Genomic DNA, 22,038 nt, shown 5'->3' on the forward strand with positions numbered 1-22,038 from the left:
CCATTTGGCCAGAACTAGCCTCATGGGCAAGCATATGAAAGCATGGTCCCAAACTGGATGAAAATCAAATTGAATCTCACTTCCAAACATTGAGAGAAGGAAGATTATCTAACGACAGAAATGTCAATTTACGCTGTGAAAATGTTTCTAACACTTCAACACAAGTTTGATGCAGATAGGGGTGAAAACAGTAATGATTGGAAAATGTTCTAAATCACTTTCACTCTCACATTTGTTCTCGGAATCGAAATCGGAAACGATAATGTCGGAAACAATTACGATATCGGGAACTTCGAGCTATTGGAACGGAAACAAATCGATTACGGTTGGGAACCAATAGTTTAGATCGGAATCACCGCTCCGTACAACATGACTCAAACGGCATGTCTCCATATAACCGACGAGATATGTTTAAATCTTAACTCGAGCATACAACAACATAACTTAAAACTCGTCCATACAACGACACAAGTCTTAACTTGAGTATTCGAATAGGTATTAGCTTAACCATATAAGATACTGAATCCAGGACCCGAGTGGACGGCTGTGTGGGCTACTGGCCGTTGGCCACTGAACGCTAAGTCGTTGATGGACTGCCGAGCGCCAGAGTGTCAGGGCCCATGTCAGATGTCAATCGGAAATGTTTTCGGAAATTTCCGACCAAAACCGGTATTCTGAGTATCAATCAGTAAAACAGCCAGACTATTTCTGATATCGATTTCGAATACTTCCAACCGAATACCGATCACATCCGAATTAGAACCAAATAAAGCAGAAAATGATCAGAACAAATTGGAAAAAAAACGATCAAAACAAATTGGAAAACGATATCGGTCAGTCCAGAAATTTTCCATTCCATTTTCATCCCTGGATGCAGAATCAGCATGAAAACATGCCCATGGGAAACAACATTATATTACTCACTGCTGCTTTTCTATCATCTGCTTGAATTTACAATGGGAAACAGTTAATTGAAAATGTAAAATATATCTCTTCTTAACCTGGTAGAATGAAGTGATCCACACCACCCACTAAACATAGATGTGTACAGTTGGTCGTCACATGGTAGTAAATTGAACTAGAATTTCTGGACGTGAGTTGTCCTGGCACTCTCATGACACCTCCAACTTTGTCAAGCCAATGAGCATTGCTTCGTTGTGCTACTGGTCATTACTATCATTAGATCTCTTTATGCTGTAATGCCAGCTACCTTATTAGGTCGCAACAGCTACCGTATGAAAAATAGCTTCATTGCCGATTAGGCAATTATAATTTGCCGAGTTATTCATAAGCAGGCGGTTTTATGCTTCTGCAATGTACGTATTTAGCTGTTCATCTGATAATTGTCACCCTTAGATACATTTGAGATTGATCCTATTATCTGAGCCATCAAGCTACCAACTCAGAAAGAGAGCAAAAACAATGTCAAAACTTTGATAATGTCTCTGATGAAGGATCATTGATTTCTTGAACTTTAAATCATCATTAAAATCATTGTTTGTGAATATTTTGTAGTCTGAGATGTCAGATGTCACTGAGAATGTGATGAGTAAATTTACCTATGATGAAGATAGCTCCAAAAAATCCCGTTACACCCCATCTCTCACCAACCATTGCCCATGCAAAAGCAGCACCCCATACTGGTTCCAGACCATAAATTATTGCAGTTTCTGTAGCTGATACATCACGCATAGCAGACACCTGAAGGCAAGGAGAAGCCACAAAAAGAGCTGATAAAATGACCTCAGCTGAAGAGAACTTGCGCGATGACAACAAAACTAACCTCTGCCCATAAACAAAAAGGAGTTGAGAATATACCTGTGTATAGGATTGCCAGCCAAGGAACTGATGCCACCATACCAAATAACTCCGTTGGTGGCCATGCTTTAAAAGGAGTTGAGAATATACCTGTGTATAGGATTGCCAGCCAAGGAACTGACGCCACAATACCAAATAACTCCGTTGGTGGCCATGCTTTCAAATTCCAGTGTTGCACATTCCGGGTGAAGCATTTAAAAATGAATGAGGCTGTTGATATGAAAGCTACAACAAATACCTGGTTGTACACCACTTATTTGAAAACCTTGTCAATAGGAGCAGAAAATAATTCACACCATCAAGGCTTAGTCGGAATACCAACCTCACATCCAACAAGAGTTAAGAAATTCTCTTTCTTCATATTTCTTGAAATGTGCTCAGTTCTGAGCATATGAATTGCAAAAGAAAAGGCGCTGAGGAGGTTTAGAAGACCACCGACCTAATGACAGTATGAAAAAAGATCAATCAAAATGAAGAATGCAAGATATAGAGTTGTTCTCAAACCATTCAAAATATAAAAATTGCTAAAGCAGCGATGCAAGGAGCCAAAATTGTGAAGACAACAGTAATCTTGACAGAGCGCAGTATCATTGGCCATAAGAGCAGCAGACAAAAGGTCCAGACAAACTTGTTAACCTATCCATGTAGATAATCCGACTTACACATGGAGGAGAACTACTTAACTCCAGCATAGCAATACCAACAAGAGATAAAAATGCTCTAAACCATGTGTAGGCAGGTACTTCTGCTCCAAGAAGACCATCCAAAAAAGGGGCAATGATCACCTGTAAATGTTTGAACAAAGAACATCGATACATCACATATACATCACATTAGAAAAGAGTTCTTACAGTGAGTGCAGAAATGAAAGATGAACAGCCAGCATCAGTTGTAACTAACGCAATAGCCTGAGCCAAGCTTACCCAAACACCCAACTCTAGTCCTCCAACAAAGATTTGCATGTCTCTCAGTGATTTTAGCAACAATGGCGCAAAAGGGATGGCTGATATAGTGAACCTCAACATATTGAAAAGATCAGGATCCAACAAAATCTCTGCCTCTTTCACAACAGAAATGTTGCTTGCTGGAAGAAAGAAAACTAAACCTTAGCTGAATATGTGGGAGGAATCCAAGAATTGGAGTAATTATTACTAGAACTCATCAAATACAAAGCAGATGATGAGATAAAGAGATAAAGCAAGTGTTGCACGTTGACTACTATCATTCTTAAAAATATATACAAGCGTTTTTCGCTTGAAACTACTAAAATGCATCGTTCAATTAATCTTACATAAAAGAGATGTAGAACACAATAAGCGTGGGCTTTCATATTGACACACTTAACAGATGAAATGAAAACGAAAAGGGTGGATGCTCCATTCATCAAAAGGTGGCATGCTCAATCTGACCAAAATAAACCTATTGCGGAAGTCCTCACATAACTTAAGCATCTACAAGGTTCATCATTCATATAGGCAAATTTGATAGAAATAAAATAAAGAAGCCATCCACAGAGCAAATCAATCACTCCTAACGTTTACGTATTTTATCCACCACGAGCGTGCCAATTCAGCACTAGCTCAAACCCTCTCAATTCAGGAGAATTTGAGCACCTAACAAACAACGCCCCTCCCCCCTAACCCACCTCACCATTTTTATCAGTCCTAACATCGAACAGATGAACTGCAACCAGAACATCTCAGCAAGGCTAGGCGCCGTACGTCCGTACCAAAAATGAGGGTGAGCAGGTTGAGAAGGACGACGCTCCTGGCCTTTCTGGGCACCCAAGAAGCCACCTTTCGCCACGCAGCGCGCGCCCTCCGCCTCGCCGACCACAGGGGCGGCGGCGGCGGCGGTTCCTCGGGATCGGGGATAGCGGACTCGCGCATCCCGGGCGGCACTGCCTTCCACCTACCGATCTCACCCGGCGCCTTCTTCGACGAAGATGGCTTCGCGGGAGGGAGTGGGTAATCCTTTGAATGGGAGCCGGAGGAGGCGGCGGCGGCGGATGGCGCTAGGCGGTGCCGTCGTCTCCGTAAGGGCAGAGAGCTTTGGCGAGGGGGATGGATTTCTAGAAGGCAAGGGTGCCATGGGCGGGGAGGGGTTGGAAGCTTCGGGAGGAACGTCTCGCCGGAGACGAAGGTTCTAGAAGGAGGATAAGCCTGTTGGTACGGTATTTGGTGGGGAAGACACGGAAAATATCAGAACCATTGGGCCTCCGAAAATTAGGGCTATCAATTAGTTGGGCTCGAGCAAACTCATCGCCAAGCTACATAAAAATTCTAGCTGAGATCGATTCAGATTAAAGATTAGTCGAGTCTATGACCAAACTTAAACTCGTGAGTCCCTATTATATATATATATTGGGTGATTGAATTTTAGATTGGATTATGAGGTTAAAAAATAAATTTAACTAAAATAAATAGACATGATTTTGTCTCGATGGAAAGCAGTTAAAATTCACCAAGTTTTTAATGAGCTATTCAAGCTTGAGCTTTTACAAGCTCGTGAGTTTGTGGCTAAAGTTGAGCTTAGTTTGTTAGGGTCTCAAGCTGAGTTCGAATCAAATTTATAGCGAGTCGAGTTCGAATAGCTCGCTAGGCTCAATCTTTTTTAACAACCCTACTTCATATGTTAGCGGCATCAAAATCTCCGGCCACAAAAGAAGAGTCCTTTAAAGCATAGGTAACTCTACATGGTGGTATGGATATATAGGTTATTTTATTTGTGTATCTTCTCACATAATATTTATTTATTCATTAATTCTATTCAATATCTTATGGATTCTTCATCTAACTCTCGAACATAAATCTCAATATAAATAAACGATATTAATAGCCCAAATGCTAGTGGAATTTTACCCTCCAACCTTTATATGGCTAATTCGCAGGGACGTGACAAAAAAATAGATTACCTATTTAATAGAAAATGGAACGGAAATCCATCAAAAAAATAAAATGGAACGGAAATGCATGGTCTTATCTTTTTTTTTCTTTGAGATTGCTAGCAAGTGAACGTTCGTTGGATCCTTATATAGTGAACCCTCACTAGAAAATCGTTGCCAGGTTTTAAATAAAATTCAGGTCTGGAATTGTTGAACTAGGTTTAGAAATTATTGCCAAGTTTCGAAGAAAAATGTTGAATTAGGTTTTGTATGTTGTTTACAGGTTTAATTTTTTTTTAACTAGGTTCAGAAATGTTGCCGATTCTTAAAAGTTGTTGAACTAGGTTTTCATAAACCGTTAACATCTTTCTATATATAAAGCACGCAGGGTTTCTCACTCCCTGATTGGTTGAGCATCTAGAGACATAGATCTTGATTCAACAGTCAGATGATGAGCTGGTAGACTTCCTGAGACTTTCCCTGAGCCAGACCCAAACCCAACCTCCCTATCCGAGCTACCTATTCTCCCCACCTCTTGCCCATCACCGCCGATGAGACTTCTCGTGAGCCAAATCCAAACCCCACCTCCTTCTTTGCGCTGCCCATTCTCACCACCTCATGCCTGCCGCTATCGATAACAAGGTCACTGTGTCGGGTCCTCCTCCCGCTCGTCCTCCTCGTGGGGCTCGCCTCCCGCGGGGATGACTACAACAAGACGCTCCTCCCGTATTTCCCACTCCCAGCCTCCTGCGTCTCCAGGCTTTGCCACATTTCTGATATAAATACCCTCCTAAACCCCCCTCCTAGCATCGCCAAGCCACCTGCATAGTTTCCCCTTGCTCTCCTGTGCGCGAGCACCACCCGAGAGCTCTAGAGCAGTCACCGAGCTTCCACTGTCACTCCTCATCATTGCTCGGACGCCCCACCACCCTCCAACGCCAACCCGTATCTCAAACGGGTTTTGCCGTTGTCTCCTCACCATGTTCTGTCGCTCACCATTGAAGATCGTCTGCCGGAGATCAACTCCGACGACTCCTCAAGACCGTCATCGCCACCCTCCCCACCTGTCTCCAGAAGAACCCCACCAAGCCGTACAATCAACTGTTAACAACCAAGATTAGATCTCTCGTACCAGTTCATTCAGCCAGCCATGTGATGTAGCCACATCAGCACCATAATCCAATGTGGCATGCCACATCAGCCCCTCGTTTGCTCCTTTTCTTTTATTTATGTTGCTGACGTCACGCTGACATCATAATTCCCTTTTTCAGTAAAAATAATTCATAAAATTGAAAAATATTTTAATAATTCTATTTCATTAAATATCGTTTCCTTAATAAAATAAATGTTTTAATAAATCTGAAATAATAGTTTTAAGGCTTAGGTTTTACATAATGTTTTTAGATCTAGAAAAATAGGAAATAATTATGATAAATTAGAAAATAAGATTTTGAGTCGTAAAATAAATTTTAATAATCTGTTTAAATTCTTTTTAGTGTTTCTTTAATTTAGAAAAATCTTTTTTAATTCCTAAAATATGCTAGAAAATCCTAGAAATTCACAAAAAATATCAGGAGCCTCTAGAAAATCCTAAGAAGATTCCTACGCCTTTCTTTCACCCTTTCCAAGCCATATCTCCACCATCGTAACTCTTATATAATCGTTTCCTTCACTAATAATTCATCAAAAATCATAAAATTAATAAATCAAATATAGAATTGCACTTCTATATTTTGATTCCTTTGTTGCGGCTGACAAAGCAACAAGAAATATAGTGATGGGTTGTCTGATTCATTAGCATTGGTCATGATTGATCAAGAAAAGATGATACACGTTCTTAGATGATAATGACTACCTTGTAGAAGAATGCGGTAGATGAAGTGTGCTTATCTTCTGAGCTGGATATATAACCCTTGTAAGCTCACCTTTGAGGATAATTTCAAAGAGCAAGTATTCAAAAGGCATGGGAAAATGGCACAATAATGAACTCGAGTTGGGAACAAAATGCTTGGTCTGATAAGGGTGTTAAAATGGAACCAAATAGAGGTGATAGTAACTGAGGAGAAAATTAGATGTCTTCTGTGAAGCATGCTAAATTAGTTCATAGTTTTTGTTAATTTTGTGTGTTTCATGGTCTACAATAAGCTTTTAAAGTTTCTTTGAACAATGAAAAGTGTGGCATGATGTTTTACATGAAACAATGCCATGTGCAACAGCTATCTTATTCTATGCTTAATTTTATCTTTGTCTTAAATTTCTCAGTGATGGTGCTAGACTTCCATCGAAAGATAAAAAATTTATCCAAGAGAATGTTCGTCAGCCCCACCCTGAAAAACAATTAAAGGTGTCTGGTGAAATCGACCATATAATGGTATGGTTTCTTATGTTATTATTTGGCTCCGTATTTGCTATGTGATCATGTAATATGGCATAAAAAAAATATCAATTTCTTGATTTGGATCATGATTTATAATTGAATCATTTTGATTTCCTAGGTCGACAAGCACCAAAATTTTCAGGATGCTCGCTTCTATTTTTGGTAGTCTCAGCAAATAGTGGCAAGTATTTTATAGAAAAAAACCCTGAATTTCTGCAAAATTGTGTAAACATCTAGCAAAATTAAATCGTAAATTTACATTTCATATGTATAACACACCTTGCATTTCATTCAAATTAAACGCAATCCATATTTTTGTAGTTACACCCCTCAAAATTACACAATGGCACTATATTTTTGCATACATGACTTTATACTTCATGTAAATTGCATCCACCATGTAATTTACCAAATAAGCCCTCGAGAAACTCATAGTTTGTGCAGAATTAACATTATTTCAACATAGGTTCAAAAACAAATCTATGCAGAGCTGCACGGTGTAAACATCTGTCAATACCAACAACAATAAACCACGGTCCTCGTAGATTACAAGATCTAACAAAAAAAGATTAATTTCATATATTTTATTGTCCATTTGAATATGTACAATGCAGCTTACTGTACAATCATGATGTTAATGTGTTTTACAACACATTTCTCCCACAATAGTCAGTTCTACTTTTATCGTTGCCATGAAAATTAGAAATTACGTTATCATTTGGTTCTACTATTTGTTAACAATAAAATAATCAAACAGGGGTATCTAACATCTGGCAAAACCATGAGAAGCACGACAAGGATGCGCGTCGTTTCTAGTTCTCTACGTATATGTGGTTCTTTTGAGTGCATATACATGTGTACAAACACAAATAGGTACATATGCAGCCACGTGGGAAAAAATGGCTTTGCTAACTGTTCATGTTTCTATGGTGTCTTGCCGTCTTTGTTGTGTTTGTTCCGTGTGACGTATAGAAGTTCTTTTCCTGAAGGTAGGTGACGTATTTCTGTGAGATGGAGCTGAGTAGCTGACGTTAGGTGCAGAATTTTTGGTGCGTTTCGTCCCTAGTATGGGTCTTCATTGCGGGTTTAAAAATAAATGACAGTGATAAGTATTACTGTAGATTCATAAGGATCATTAATCGATGCATCATTGAGCCATTAAGAATCAGTAGTGATATATATTATCACTGATGGTTTTTATTACAAACGGTCAATGATACAATACTACCGGTAAGTGTAATGGACCGATAGTGATACTTGTGTTATCAGTACTGGTTGTTTCTAAGAATTAACAGTGATGAATTACTGTCGGTTGCTGTCATAGATTAACAGTGATAAAGAAGTATCACTGCCGTTTGATTTCTAAAACCGACAGTGATGTGTCACAATATATAGTCATTTTTTTTGCACCTAAGACCGAGTAGAACGGAGGAGCTCTGTTCTGCTCGGCGCGCGACAGCTCTTTATGGCGAGCTTGTGTGGTGAGACTTTAAAATTTGGTAGAATCCACGTGATCTAAGTGCTCCAAGGTTAGTAAGTTCATCTACATTTCATTTATACTTAGATTTAATCTTGATTTTAAAATTTTAACTTTGTTCCATGATGATAAATTTTAAAGGAGCTAGAGCTCCAATTAACTTAGTGAATTTAAGATAATCGATTTTAGTATACATTATCTAGGTTAGTAAGTTCATCTATATTTTATTTGTACTTAGATTTAATTTCTAGATTGCTCTATATTTTAAAAATAGGGGTTTGTTCCATGATGATGAATTTTGAATGAGCTAGAGCTCCAATTGACTTGCTGTTCCATGATGATGAATTTTGAATGAGCTAGAGCTCCAATTGACTTGCTGAATTTAAGATAATCGATTTTAGGTTTTCAAATTCTAGGTATGAATTTATTTATCATTATTTAGCATTTTATTATATTTTGTTGATAATAATTAACTAAATTGATAGTTATTTCATATTAATTCAATAGATTTATAATAATTGATAAAATTACATATAGACTGAATATGGATGCACGATGCGAACCGTAGCGGCCTAGAGTTTTTAACGGTATGTAAGCTTTCTTTAGTGTTGTCGCACGATGCTAACTGTAGCGGCCTAGAGTTTTTAACGATATGTAAGCTTTCTTTAGTGTTGTCGTGGCGTATAAGTCAAATAATTATGATGATTATATATGTTGTCCATGCACTGATTGTAAAAATGAGAAGCAATTTTCAGGTATAGAGTAAATCAGTGCACACTTGCTTCAGAGAGGTTTCAAGCCTGGTTATACCTGTTGGACCAAACATGATGAAGATGAGGAGTTTGAACATGAAGGGAAACCCACTGTCGAAGAAGACAGAGGCAACAATATGATGGCTGATGAAGACAACGATATGCCGATGTTCGAAGATACTTTGGTCTGCGACGATGAATATGGCATAGATCAGATGTTGCATGATAGGGATGGGGACTTCACTAGTGAGAGACAACATAAAAAATTCTAGCATATGATAGAGGCCTTTAAAACACTCTTGTTCCCGAACCGTAAGGATGAGCACACAAAACTACATACTTTGCTGACACTGCTACAATTGAAGGTTGTCAATGGTTAGTTAGATAAGAGTTTCACCTTCTTGTTACGTTTCTTGTATGACTTGCTACCAGAGGAGAACGTGTTGCCTGAAACCACGTACCAGGTTGTATGTCCGTTGGGATTGGATGTAGAGAAAATATATGCATGTCTAAACGATTGCATACTGTATCACAAAGATTTTGTAGAATTGAATGCATATCCAGTTGCGGAGCATCATGGTACAAGTTGCGCAACAATGATGATGACGTGGGGTGAACCGTAAGAAAAAAAAGACCCCCCACTAAGGTAGTGTGGTATTTCTCTATATTCCCGTTTGAAGCAATTTTTTGCAAACAAAAGGCATAGTTAATGCGATGTCATGCCGAAGAGCGCAAAAAAGACAGAATGCTAAGACACCTTGCTGATGGCATACAATGGAGGAACATCGATGGAAAACACAAAACATTCGCACATGACATGAGGAATATAAGGTTCGGATTGAGTAAAGATGGGATTAATCCTTTCAGAAACATAGAGTCACTTGGCATGTGACTCTGTATCTACAACCTTCCACCTTATATGTGTATGAAGCGAAAATATCTTATGATGTCGTTACTAATCGAAGGGTCTAGTCAACCTAGAAATGATATCGATGTGTACCTCAAACCATTGGTTGAATATCTTCTTATAATGTGGAACGATGGTGTATAAGTATGGGATAAGTATAAACATGAGAACTTCACCCTACGCTCAATGTTGTTTGTAACAATCCAAGATTGACCTGCTCTTAGTAACCTATTAGGACAGTCGGTAAGAGAAGATGGACTCACATGGATACCTCCCTTTTACTCAGAAGATCTTCGACCCCTGAATCGCCTCCACATAGAAGATCTCTAACTCCTCCGCTGTGAGGAACCGTCCAAACAGTATTCTAATTAATCATCAGGATGATCATTATTCATAAATACAACTTCAATGATTAACCAGAATACTATTCCGGTAGTCCCGGTACGTGTTTTGTACCCAAGATCGGAACACACGCATTTCCAATATGTACATCACAACATAGCTTAAGAAAGAGCGAGTAATTAAAGTTATATTATAAGTTCTTAAGCATGCAACCATTTGCAACAGTTTACACAAAGAGGAACTATGCAGCGGAAAAATAAAACCTTAACAACAACAAAAGGAGAGTGGAACCATATGCGGAAAAATAAAACCTTAACAACACCAAAAGCTACGCCTCACCAGAGTAGGATGCACTACTCTTGCCCACCACTTGCATCGGCGGGCACGAAGTAGCCAAACACCGCATCACCCTCACCAGCAGAACCTGAAAGCGCAGGCATGAGTATGAAGGTACTCGCAAGACTTAATCTATATAGAGCACATATACGTAGCTCGACTCCAAGGATTATGCATTGAGCTGTTAGCAAGAGTAGGCTATAAGGTTAAGTAAAACATATGCGGTAAGCAACCTAGACACATATGTGTGAGTATCTACACTTAACTAAAAAAACAACTACCTTTCTACCCTTTAAATCACAACTTGAACATGTATGTAGTAACCATAGTACCTCATCAACAAACCATCAACCAAAACCATCACACCATAACCTTATCCCACATTCGTAAACTTTACGACCGATACAAATGAAACAATAGCATGCTCATGACCGAGAGCGCAGCAATTCGAATTATTCTTACACCCTGCAGGGGGTACAACTTTACCCACACGACTCGAGAACCATTCGGCTTACGCTACTCACGAAAGTACACACAAGGGGGTACTCGTGTCAACCTTTCTCATACCCGGAACCACCCACTTGCAATACCCCTATGGCACCAGGCTTACTGCGAGCGTGTCCCGGACACCTCCAGCTCCCCGCCACCTTGCTTCTCCTTTTCTTTTTCTCTTACGCGTCATAAAGCCGCAAGACAAGTGTCGGCACGGCATAAGATAATTGGCTTACCTTACCATTAGATCAGCATGTGGTGAGTACGGTAAGTGCTAGAGCCAACTATACTGACGAACGGCCTTAAACGATGCAAGCAGTCTATGGCATCCGGGCTCCTCTCCCGAACTACCCAGAGGACTCCTCCTGGACAGAAGATACCCCTAACACCGCCCATATCTCGCCTCAATCTCACATCTCAACCATTCATCTCAACCTCATCTTTGTATCTAGGAACAACGATTAAGCCCTAGGCTCGCGAACAACGACAGCACTATCGCTCGACTTCTATCGAGGACCTAAGCATTTCGAATAAACCTTAAAGCTAGACACTAACTATATCATCAAGGCTACAAGGATAAGGATTCTTTAATAAGTCAAGGCAGAGATAATGCATCACCATAGGTTCTACCCATATCAGCCCGACACTGGACTCAACACATGCAAACATACATAAAGCATAATTTATCAATTTTAGACTCCATTTAATTTAGACAAAGGGTGCAGTATGCTTAGATGCTTGCCTTTCTGCTCTGGGGTTTGCCTGATACTTCCTGAACAAAACTCGCAGAAGTGGTATGCCTCGTTGCCACCCTCGATCACACTCGCGTCACGCTTCGATTCTTCGTTCACTACTGAAGAACGCATGCAATGATGAGCATGAATGACATGCAATGACGGATGTTCCATAGTGCATGACAAGGTGGAGATGCAATACATCATGACATGAGTTTAGAGCCTCAAGGTTTTCTTATTTCAGATTATTTACAAACACTTAATCTTTCTTGGATTAATTAAGCTTAACACAAAGCTTAACCCTAAATAGGAATTTAATCATGTCTAACATGAGGGTGATTATTTTTAATGAGTAGGGAATCAATTAATAAGATTTACCAAATTGATTTCGTCAATTTTGGAGTTACTAATATTTAATTATGGATTAACGAAGCTCAAACCTATTTTATTAACCCATGCAATTTAAATACACATTTCATAGCTCCCAGTATTTTTAACATATAGATAATGATCATATAAACCTAACAAAATTGGTTTCATCATTTGTGGATCAATATACATTTCCCTTCACATTTTAGAAGGTTTCAGCCGATTTATGTGTTGTACAAAAACCCATTTCTCCTTTTTCTCGAATTAAATAATGCTTGCACACTTTTCCACCCATCCACAGCTAACCAAAAGCACCGAAAAGTGAGGTCGGCTTAGTTGACTTTGGTCAACATGGCTAGGCCATGCTCTGTATAGAACAACCTGTACAGGCAAACGCCATAGTCGGCGCTGGGCAAGCTCACCGGCAGCGAGCGACACGGCGACTCGACCGGGAAAGGACAATAGCAGCACCAGCAAACAACGAAGAACTCATTCGAGGCATAGCCGGCCGAAGGGCCTGACCGAAGCATGGCCAGCGGTGAGAGGCCACAGTCGGCGGCGCTCGGTCGCCGTGGAAACCCGGGCCGGCGACGGGCAAACTTAAAACGACCGCGTGCAAAAGCAAGGAAATGGCGTGGGAAGCTCACCAGCGGTTCGGCTTGGACGGAGGCGACTTAGAGCAGTGGGTTGGCGGTGGAATCTCGGAGCTCGGCGCCGGAGCTAAAGAAGAAGGGACGGCGTGACGTTGCCACCGGTGAATGACGGTGCCAAACGATCGGTGGAGGGTGGCAGCGGCAACAGTCCACCACTGGGAACTCCTTTGGGTGGCACTCGACCGGTGGGCTCGGTTGAAAGACGGTCGGCGGCGAGCGGAGAGGCACGACGGCGCAAGGTGCATGCGGGCGATCGTGCCAGCGTCGGGCCGAGGGCCAACAAGCACGCGCAAAAGCTTCTAACGGTCGCGGGGAACCGGTCTGAGCATAGCTCGGCTGACGGGCCCGGCCGGAAAGGTCCGGTGACGAGCGCCCGACGCGACTACGGTTAGAGCTCCGTGGACAGACATGCCGGCCATGGGCCTAAGTCAAGTCACACGCACAAAGCTCCGGAGAGGTCCAGCGACGCTGGCCGAGCAGTGGATTTGGTCGGCGGAGTTGCTTGGTGGGGCTTCGAGGTGCTGCTATGGCCATGCTGCTCGGTTGCTCTGCTGGGCTCAGTGGAGAAGGGGAGAGAGAGCCGACAGGAGCTGCTCGTGCTATGCTCTGGTTGCTGCCCCTTTGGCTGAGAGAGTGAGAGCACAAGAGAGTGAGCTATGGCTGCTGCTGCTGCTGTATTTATGCGGAAGAGGTGGTATGCATTTTTGCTACTCCCGTGAGGAAGGACTGGGAGAGCTTGAGGTGGCAGGAGATAAGGATGGGTGATTGCCTCACTTAGTCAAGAAAAACGGCAGCCAGCTCTGATCTGTGCGCTGTCCAGATGAGCGAGTGAGAGAGAGCAAGAGATGGCAGCTTTGCTCAAGGTCAAGAATGGCTGCGCCGGCCTGCTCTGCTGTGAAGGAAATATGAGAGAGAGAGAGAGCCGAACAGCAACATAGAAGAAGCTAGATAACTTTTGGTGTTAGTTTGTACTAGTGTATTCATTTTCTCATTTGTTTTCTCGAATTTCTCTAGTGGTCCAAAAGTCATCATAAAATTTGAGGATCAATTTTTCCAGATTCTATAATTCATGTGAAATCCATTTTAACTCGTTTGACCTAAAAAGTCTAAGCCAAATTGAAATTAAAATTCCCCAAACATGCAACATTTTCTAACTTGTGGTAATTTTTATGCCTTCAAAAACATCCCCAAAAATTTGGGAAAATTCATTTATATTCTTCATATTGCATGGAATAATTTCTAAAATTGTTTCCAACCCTATGTTGTATAGCAATATTTTGAGTTGCTTAACAATGCACCAAATAACATCGATTTTCATAATTTATGTTTAATTGAAATTGCAAGTTAATAATTGCTCAAAACGATTAAACATGATGCTAATGATGCTTAATAACATGCTCAAACCATTTGGGCTGTCACAAAACTCCCCCCTTAAAAGAATCTCGTCCCGAGATTCGGGTGAAGTGCGGGAAAGAGAACAGGGGAAAAGGGGTTCCCAAGACTGGGTCTACAACGGTATCACTAGGTGGTACGGTAGCTCTACATTTCATATTTCCCAGACCTCGGAAAAGTCCCTGGTTTTTGAGTGCCATATTCACCTAGACAAGTTAATCTTATAACAAGGATATTACAAGATAACAAGACGGATGGCAGGTGAGTGACGTTGGTGTCATCATCCTTTCTTATCTCAGTTCACTAACATGACAAAGTTACAACTTGTATTTATATTCATGAGAGAACAAAGGTAAGGGTGGTCTCCTTGGTGACTTCATGGTGATTGTGTACATATATAAGGAAAACAGGAATACCAGATTCCTACTAATCCACGGGTGGTGTGGGTAGAACGACGGAACTTCCATCTACACAAAGGTGAAAGTATCTCAACATCATGCAGGGTGTTTCATGACGTCTTCATTATCATAGCACCATCTACATGCGGTGAGGAATAGAAACTAGTGCAACCCTCACAATTTGGAGAAAAACTCGGGATAATCGGCACGAAGTCGATCCTCACGTTCCCACATCGCTTCGCTTTCGGAGTGATTACTCCACTGAACCTTGAGAAACTTAATTGACTTGTGCCGCGTCTTTCGTTCGGCTTCCTCAAGAATATGAAGCGGATGTTTGGAATAGGAGAGATCCAGCTGCAATTCTTGGTTTGCAACTTCAATGACTTCAGTTGGGACTCGAAGATATTTCTTCAATTGAGAGACATGGAAGACGTTGTGCACGGCGGAGAGGGATGGAGGCAAGTCTAACTGATAGGCCACCTCTCCATGCTGAGCAACGATTTGGAATGGACCAACATAGCGATGTGCTAGCTTCCCTCTGACTTGAAAGCGTCGAACCCCTTTGAGAGGTGACACCTTAAGATAGACAGAATCCCCAATCTCAAACACAAGATTTCGTCTGCGGCGATCCGCATAGCTCTTTTGTCGGGATTGAGCCGTGAGGAGACTCTTGTGAACCGTCCGAACATGTTCTTCTGCCTCCTTGACCAAATCTGGGTCGAGAAAAGCCCTTTCATCGGATTCGGACCAATTCAACGGCGTTCGGCATCGTCGGCCATACAAAGCTTCAAACGGTGACATCTCAATGCTCGCTTGGTAACTGTTATTGTAGGAGAACTCCACAAATGACAAGCAGATTTCCCACTTCTTTCCATATGTGAGGACACAAGCCCTCAACATATCTTCTAAGACTTGATTCACCCTCTCGGTTTGACCGTTGGTCTGAGGATGATATGCAGTACTATGGAAAAGCTCAGTTCCCATAGCTTCATAAAGGCCCTTCCAGAAATGGGAAGTGAATTGAGTGCCTCGATCAGAAATGATTTTCTTCGGAATCCCATGGAGGCAAACAATCCGAATGAGGTACAGCTCCGCGTATTGCTTGATCGAAAAGGTGGTCTTGACGGGCAAGAAATGAGCGAACTTCGTCAACCGGTCCACAATGACCCAAATTGAGTCATACCCATGAGAGGTCTTCTGCAATCCGGTAATAAAATCCATACCGATCTCCTCCCACTTACAGGATGGAATGGGCAAGGGCTCAAGCGTACCTGCCGGCTTAAGATGCTCGGCCTTCACTCTTCGACAGACGTCACACTCAACTACATATCGAGCGATTTCTCGCTTCATGTGAGTCCACCAAAATCTGGGCTTGATATCCTAGTACATCTTGGTACTCCCTGGATGAATGGATAGCAAGGAATCATGAGTTTCATCCAGGATCTTCTTTCTCAACTCCAGAACTTTAAGGACCACTAATCTCTTCTCAAACCACAAGACACCCTTGTCGTCCAGGGTAAAGCACTTGGCTTGCCCCTCCTTGATCTTATCATGAATCCTTCCCATTCCCTTGTCCTTCTTCTGAGCTTCCTTAATTTGGTCGATGAGAACGGATTTCACCTCCGAGTTAGAAAGGTAACCCTCCGAAACCATCTCAAGACCAAGTCTTCGAAAATCATCACAGAGGGTGGAATCCTTGGGCGAGACCATAAGACAATGACAATGAGTCTTTCGACTTAAGGCATCGGCGACCACATTCGCTTTACCGGGATGATAATGTACTTCAAACTTTTATGATCCGTATAGATACGACAGAGATTTCCCAACAGATAATGGTGTCAGATCTTCTAGGCATGGACAACTGCCGTGGGCTCTAAATCATGGGTTGGGTAGTTCTCCTCATGACGCTTCAATTGTCGTGAGGCATAAGCGACAACTTAGCCTTCTTGCATGAGGACACATCCGAGGCCTATGCAGGAAGCATCACAATAGACATCGAAACCCTTGTTCACTTCAGGCTGAATGAGAATGGGAACGGTCGTGAGCAATTCCTTCAAGGTTTGGAAAGCTGACTCACATCCACTGGACCACTTGAAAATGCTGCCTTGCTTCAACAGCTCCGTCATGGGCTTGGCAATCTTGGAGAAATTCTCGATGAACCGACGGTAATAGCCCGCGAGTCCGAGAAAACTCCGGATGTCAGTGACATTCTTGGGCTGAACCCAATTGAGTACATCTTGTACCTTGCTCGGGTCAACTGCAACTCCATTCTCTAACAGCACATGACCCAGAAAAGCGACTTTCTTAAGCTAGAACTCACATTTACTGAACTTGGCATAGAATTAGTGATCTTGAAGTCGGCTAAGAACAATATAAAGGTGTTCTGAATGCTCTTCCTCAGTCTTGGAGTATATAAGGATGTCGTCGATGAAAACCACGACAAACCTATCCAGTTCCTTGATGAACACCGTGTTCATCAAATACATGAAGAATGCCGGTGCATTGGTCAAGCCGAAGGACATGACAGTGAACTCGTAAAGCCCGTAGCGGAAGGAGAAAGCCGTCTTCGGAATATCCTTCGGTCGGACCTTTATTTGATGGTAGCCTAATCTCAAGTCAATCTTAGAGAAGACTCGGGCACCGGCCAACTGATCGAATAGAATATCGATTCTAGGAAGTGGATACTTATTCTTGACAGTGACCTCATTCAGAGGACGATAATCCACACACATCCGCAAAGTGCCATTCTTCTTCTTGACAAAGAGCGCCGGGCATCCCCAGGGTGAGGAGCTCGGATAAATGAAGCCCTTCGCAAGCAATTCCTGAATTTTCTTCTTCAATTCCGCCAACTCTTTTGGCAGCATCTTATATGACCTTTTCGAAATTGGGGCCGTATCGGGGACAAGATCAATATAGAATTCTACTGCTCTGTCGGGTGGCATTTCTGGCAGTTCTTCTGGGAAGACATTAGGAAATTCACTAACCATAGGAATATTCAGAAGATCCGTGGCTGTGGCTACCTTCATAACATATAGGTGGAAGCCTCCCTCTCCAAGGTGAAGAGACACCCGTTCACCCCTTGGACTTTTGAGAAACATGACTCTCTTAGTACAATCAAGTCGAGCACTATATTGCACTAACCAATTCATTCCTAAAATTACGTCCATTCCTCTAGTATCCAGCAAGATCAAATTTGTAGAAAATTGAACTCCCTCAATGAGAATCTTGGCCTTAGGAACAACCCGATTGGTTATTAACTTAGTTCCGGGTGCATCGATATGGTAGGCAGAAGGCAGGGTCTCAATAACTATATGGTGTCTCAAAGCATAACCCTCCTTGATGAATGAATGAGATGCACCAGAATAAAAAAGAACAACTACGGGATGAGAATTCACGAGTAGCGTACTGACGAGCACGCTGTCGTCCTCCTGAGCCCCTTCATTGGTGACGTGGCGCACTCAGCCACACTTGGGGACGTGTGTAGCTTGGGAGACTTGTGGAGTAGATTGAGAGGGTAGTGGTCTTGGAGCAGTCACCACGGCTCCCGGCTTGGGGTAAGGGTAATCACGTGCATAGTACCCAACGCGCCCACAGTTGTAGCACGAGCCGCCAGGGCCACCTGTCACACTCACTTGGGATCCTGTGGGTCTTGGAGGTTGTCCTTGCGGAGCGGAGGGAGACAGGTGTCGTACTATCCACATCGGTCATGGAGCAGTCAAGGCTGACATGTGAGATGGTGGAGGTTGACTGTCCATGCGGGTACGTTGAGAGGTCCCGCCCACAGAAGGCGACGAAACCCTCTTGCGTTTCTTCTCCTCTTGATGGTACTTCATCTTGAACTCAACGGTGAGGGAGGTGCTCACCAACCTGTTGAAGTAGGTGAACTCATGAGTCGACAAGCGGTCTTACATCTTGAGAGAGAGGCCGTTCACAAAGCGGTATTGCTTTCGCTCGTCAGTGTTGACCTCGTCTGGCGCATATTGTGCAAGGTGGTTGAACACCTGCACATACTCTATAACAGATCTACCCCGTTGTTGAAGATCCAGGAACTCCCGCTTCTTTATTTCCATTATCCCCTTGGGAATATGATAATCACAGAATGCCTGGCGGAACTCTGCCCAAGACACCCGGTGGTTGGCGGGGTGCATGGCCAAATAGTTGGACCACCACGCGCCCGTCGCACCTTGAAGTTGATGGGTGGCGAACAACGCCTTCTCGTGGTCTTCACATCTGAGGAGAGCGAACTTCTGCTCGATAGTCCTAAGCCAATGGTCTGCATCGAGAGGATCCTCAGCACACGTGAAGGTGGGTGGCTGAGTCCTAAGGAAATCTGAGAAGTCGTCTCAGCATTCGGCTCCACCTCCTCCTTGAGGGGCCGTGTTACGCACGAGAGTTTCGAGGAGTGTCGTCTGAGCTTGACGGTTTTGTTCAATTTGCATAAGCACATCCGCCATACTCGGCGGTGGAGGTGGCGGAGGATTATTCTCGTTGGAACCCTCGGGAAGGTCCCTGAGACTATGGCGGGTTCTCATCCTATTGTAACGACAAGACACAGAGGGGAAAGTCAAACTCCGACAGAGCCTAAAAGCATTCGCCAGATATCGTTTGCTTGGATCCTTAATACCTTATATATGGAAACATGTATGCATATGACCAATGGTGAACAACGAATGCATGCTCGATTCCTATTTACCGTTTCTTCCTCTAGTGCATCATAATGCAAAAACAAACTACTTAAGCATCGCTCGTATCCACGGTTTATACTTAGGGGCATAATATAGTAGGTTCATACATATTTGCAGGAAGAGGCACAAATAAACTTTAGTGTTTTGCTTAGTGAGGTTGACATCCTTACTAAACAACGTTTTAAGTGTTTTTAGACTACTTCATTAAACCAGGCTCTAATACCATGCTGTGGGGAACCGTCCAAACAGTATTTTAATTAATCATCAGGAGGATCATTATTCATAAATACAACCTCATGTCCAGGATGTGCACTCCTCTTTCTACGGCTGCATAACCATAGGTTGACCCCCTCATGTCCCCCTATAAATATATGGTAGCCGTTGTAGTTTAGGCTCGAATTTAGCTTAGATTATTCTGTTTTAGACAGTTTCGCCTTTTATCGGTTTGTTGAACCCCAAACTCGAGTACTTCATTGGTAATTAGCAATATTCAGATTGCATTTACCTGTTCTTGCTTGTGTTCTCGAGTCGCTCGCATGAAAAGCCTTCTTAGCGAGGTCAACCGCGTCTTGGCACGGTTGATAACCACAGAGTAGTAGTGTAGTGGTTGCGAGGGTTCTCGATCTGTTCTGGTCGGAGCCTTTGGATCATCAACGTCGAAACTCCACCAATCGACTTATCATATTACATTCGGAAGATTGGGTAAACGCGCATCGCATATTAGGTGTTGTTGGAGAGTTTTGGGTAGGGTTCTTGAAAAGCTATTGTTTCAGGATTTTAAGCTCATCTAGCCTATTTCACCCTTGCAGTTACTTCAGTCTTACATGCACCATTAACTTCATTTAATTGTTACTTCCTCTTCTCAAAGCCAGCCAGCCTTGTATGCACCATTAACTCCATTCATGGTGTGAGTTCTAGCAATAGTACTACTTCTATTTTTTTGCCTATATAGAGATGAAGGGACATTAAGCTCAAGGGAAAAGCAAGCTCTTTTTGGTGCCAACTTGCAGCAAATTGAAAAGGGTTAAAAAAAATCACGCCACACTAGGTAGATAAAGAGTCACATCAGGGAGAAAGGAAATCAGAAGAAAAAAAAATGATTGCTGCAACCAGTACTCGAACCCCGAACCTCTAGAAAGAGGAGCTAGGTGCACACTACCTTGTTAGATTGTATTTGTTGATATATTGAATGACTATCAGGTAATTGAGTTATGATAGATTAAATAGTAAAAAATACTCTTATTTAAACCATCTTAGTATCTTAAATCTTATCTAAAATGATAACTAATATGAAATCGGAGGGAGTATTATAATTACATGTGATTATCTATTTAACCATATGTTACTTGTTGTATCATTTATTTTTATTCTTGATACTCTAAACTATATAAAAAATTATATATGTATAAAAATTACACATGTATATCGCACGTACATGGTTACTAATACTAGCAAAAGTTGCTCTCGAAGCAAAATGTAAAAAAAAATATATATAATGCTCAGTCCACACAGTCAACCAGTGAACATTCCAAAAATGGCCTAACTCTTCGGCCTGCAAAATCATAGTGAGATGGGCCATAATTCCAACCATCCAAGCCTAAGCCGTCTTTACCGGATCCACCGGGCCCATCACTCCACGTATGGTATGTGCGGACTTTTTTATTTTTATATTTCTTAAATTAGAAAATTATAAAAATACATGTCTATTTTTAAAAATGGCACACTAAAAAATAAACTTGTGCCCATTAAAAATAAAAATATAACGTTTCAATGCTCTCATAATTCAAAATATTATTAAAATTGTTATAAAAAATTCTAATTTTTATTAAAGATGTTATGATCTAGCTTTAAAAAAATTTAGATAAAAATACGAACTGTACAATATAAAATAAAACGGCAAATTTTATTGTACAGTGTCTAATCACAGTAAGTGCGATTAGCATGATGAGCAGAGAGAGAGCAACAGTTGCATAGGTCTGACAAAGGAGCAGGTCGAGGTCGGGACCGATGCAGCAAGAGCGTACCTGATCTGAAACTCGAATCGTGAAACCCGACTTGCCCCGAAACCTTTAACGGGTAAAAAATCGTCATTGACCGTGAACCCGACTGCGGGCGGGCTTGAGTGGTGGCTCAGCGGCGCAGTGGGAAGTCACGGGGCGGGAGTAGAGGCGAGCGCGAGGTGGGCGGGCAAGAGCGGAGGGTGCCGGTGGGCAACCATGGGGGGAAAGTGGAGGCGGGCGCGAGCGGCGAGCTGGCTGGAGTTGAGACGGGCGCGGATGACTGGCGGGCAGGAGAGGAGGGCGGCGGTGGGTGGGCAGGAGTAGCAGGCGGTGGTGTGACGGTGCTGCGGGAGCGGAGGGCGACGGCGGGCAGTCAGGCGGGAGCAGCAGGCGATGACGTTAAGGGCAGGAGGAACGGTGCG

At 42.4% G+C, this 22,038-nt stretch overlaps 1 protein-coding gene across 1 annotated transcript; it reads right to left on the minus strand.

Annotated features, from left to right (window-relative positions):
• Window positions 1–873: 873 nt before the first annotated feature.
• Window positions 874–4,019, minus strand: LOC133930188 (uncharacterized; the record flags this gene model as incomplete). Its single annotated transcript, XM_062376864.1, has 6 exons — window positions 874–1,701; window positions 1,819–2,056; window positions 2,141–2,257; window positions 2,481–2,603; window positions 2,742–2,902; window positions 3,548–4,019. Coding segments are annotated over 6 exons (1,128 nt in total), but the record flags the coding sequence as incomplete, so codon positions are not given.
• Between the last annotated feature and the right edge of the window lie 18,019 nt (window positions 4,020–22,038).

This window comes from Phragmites australis, chromosome 10 (assembly GCF_958298935.1).
Source record: "Phragmites australis chromosome 10, lpPhrAust1.1, whole genome shotgun sequence".
Taxonomy (NCBI): Eukaryota; Viridiplantae; Streptophyta; class Magnoliopsida; order Poales; family Poaceae; genus Phragmites; species Phragmites australis.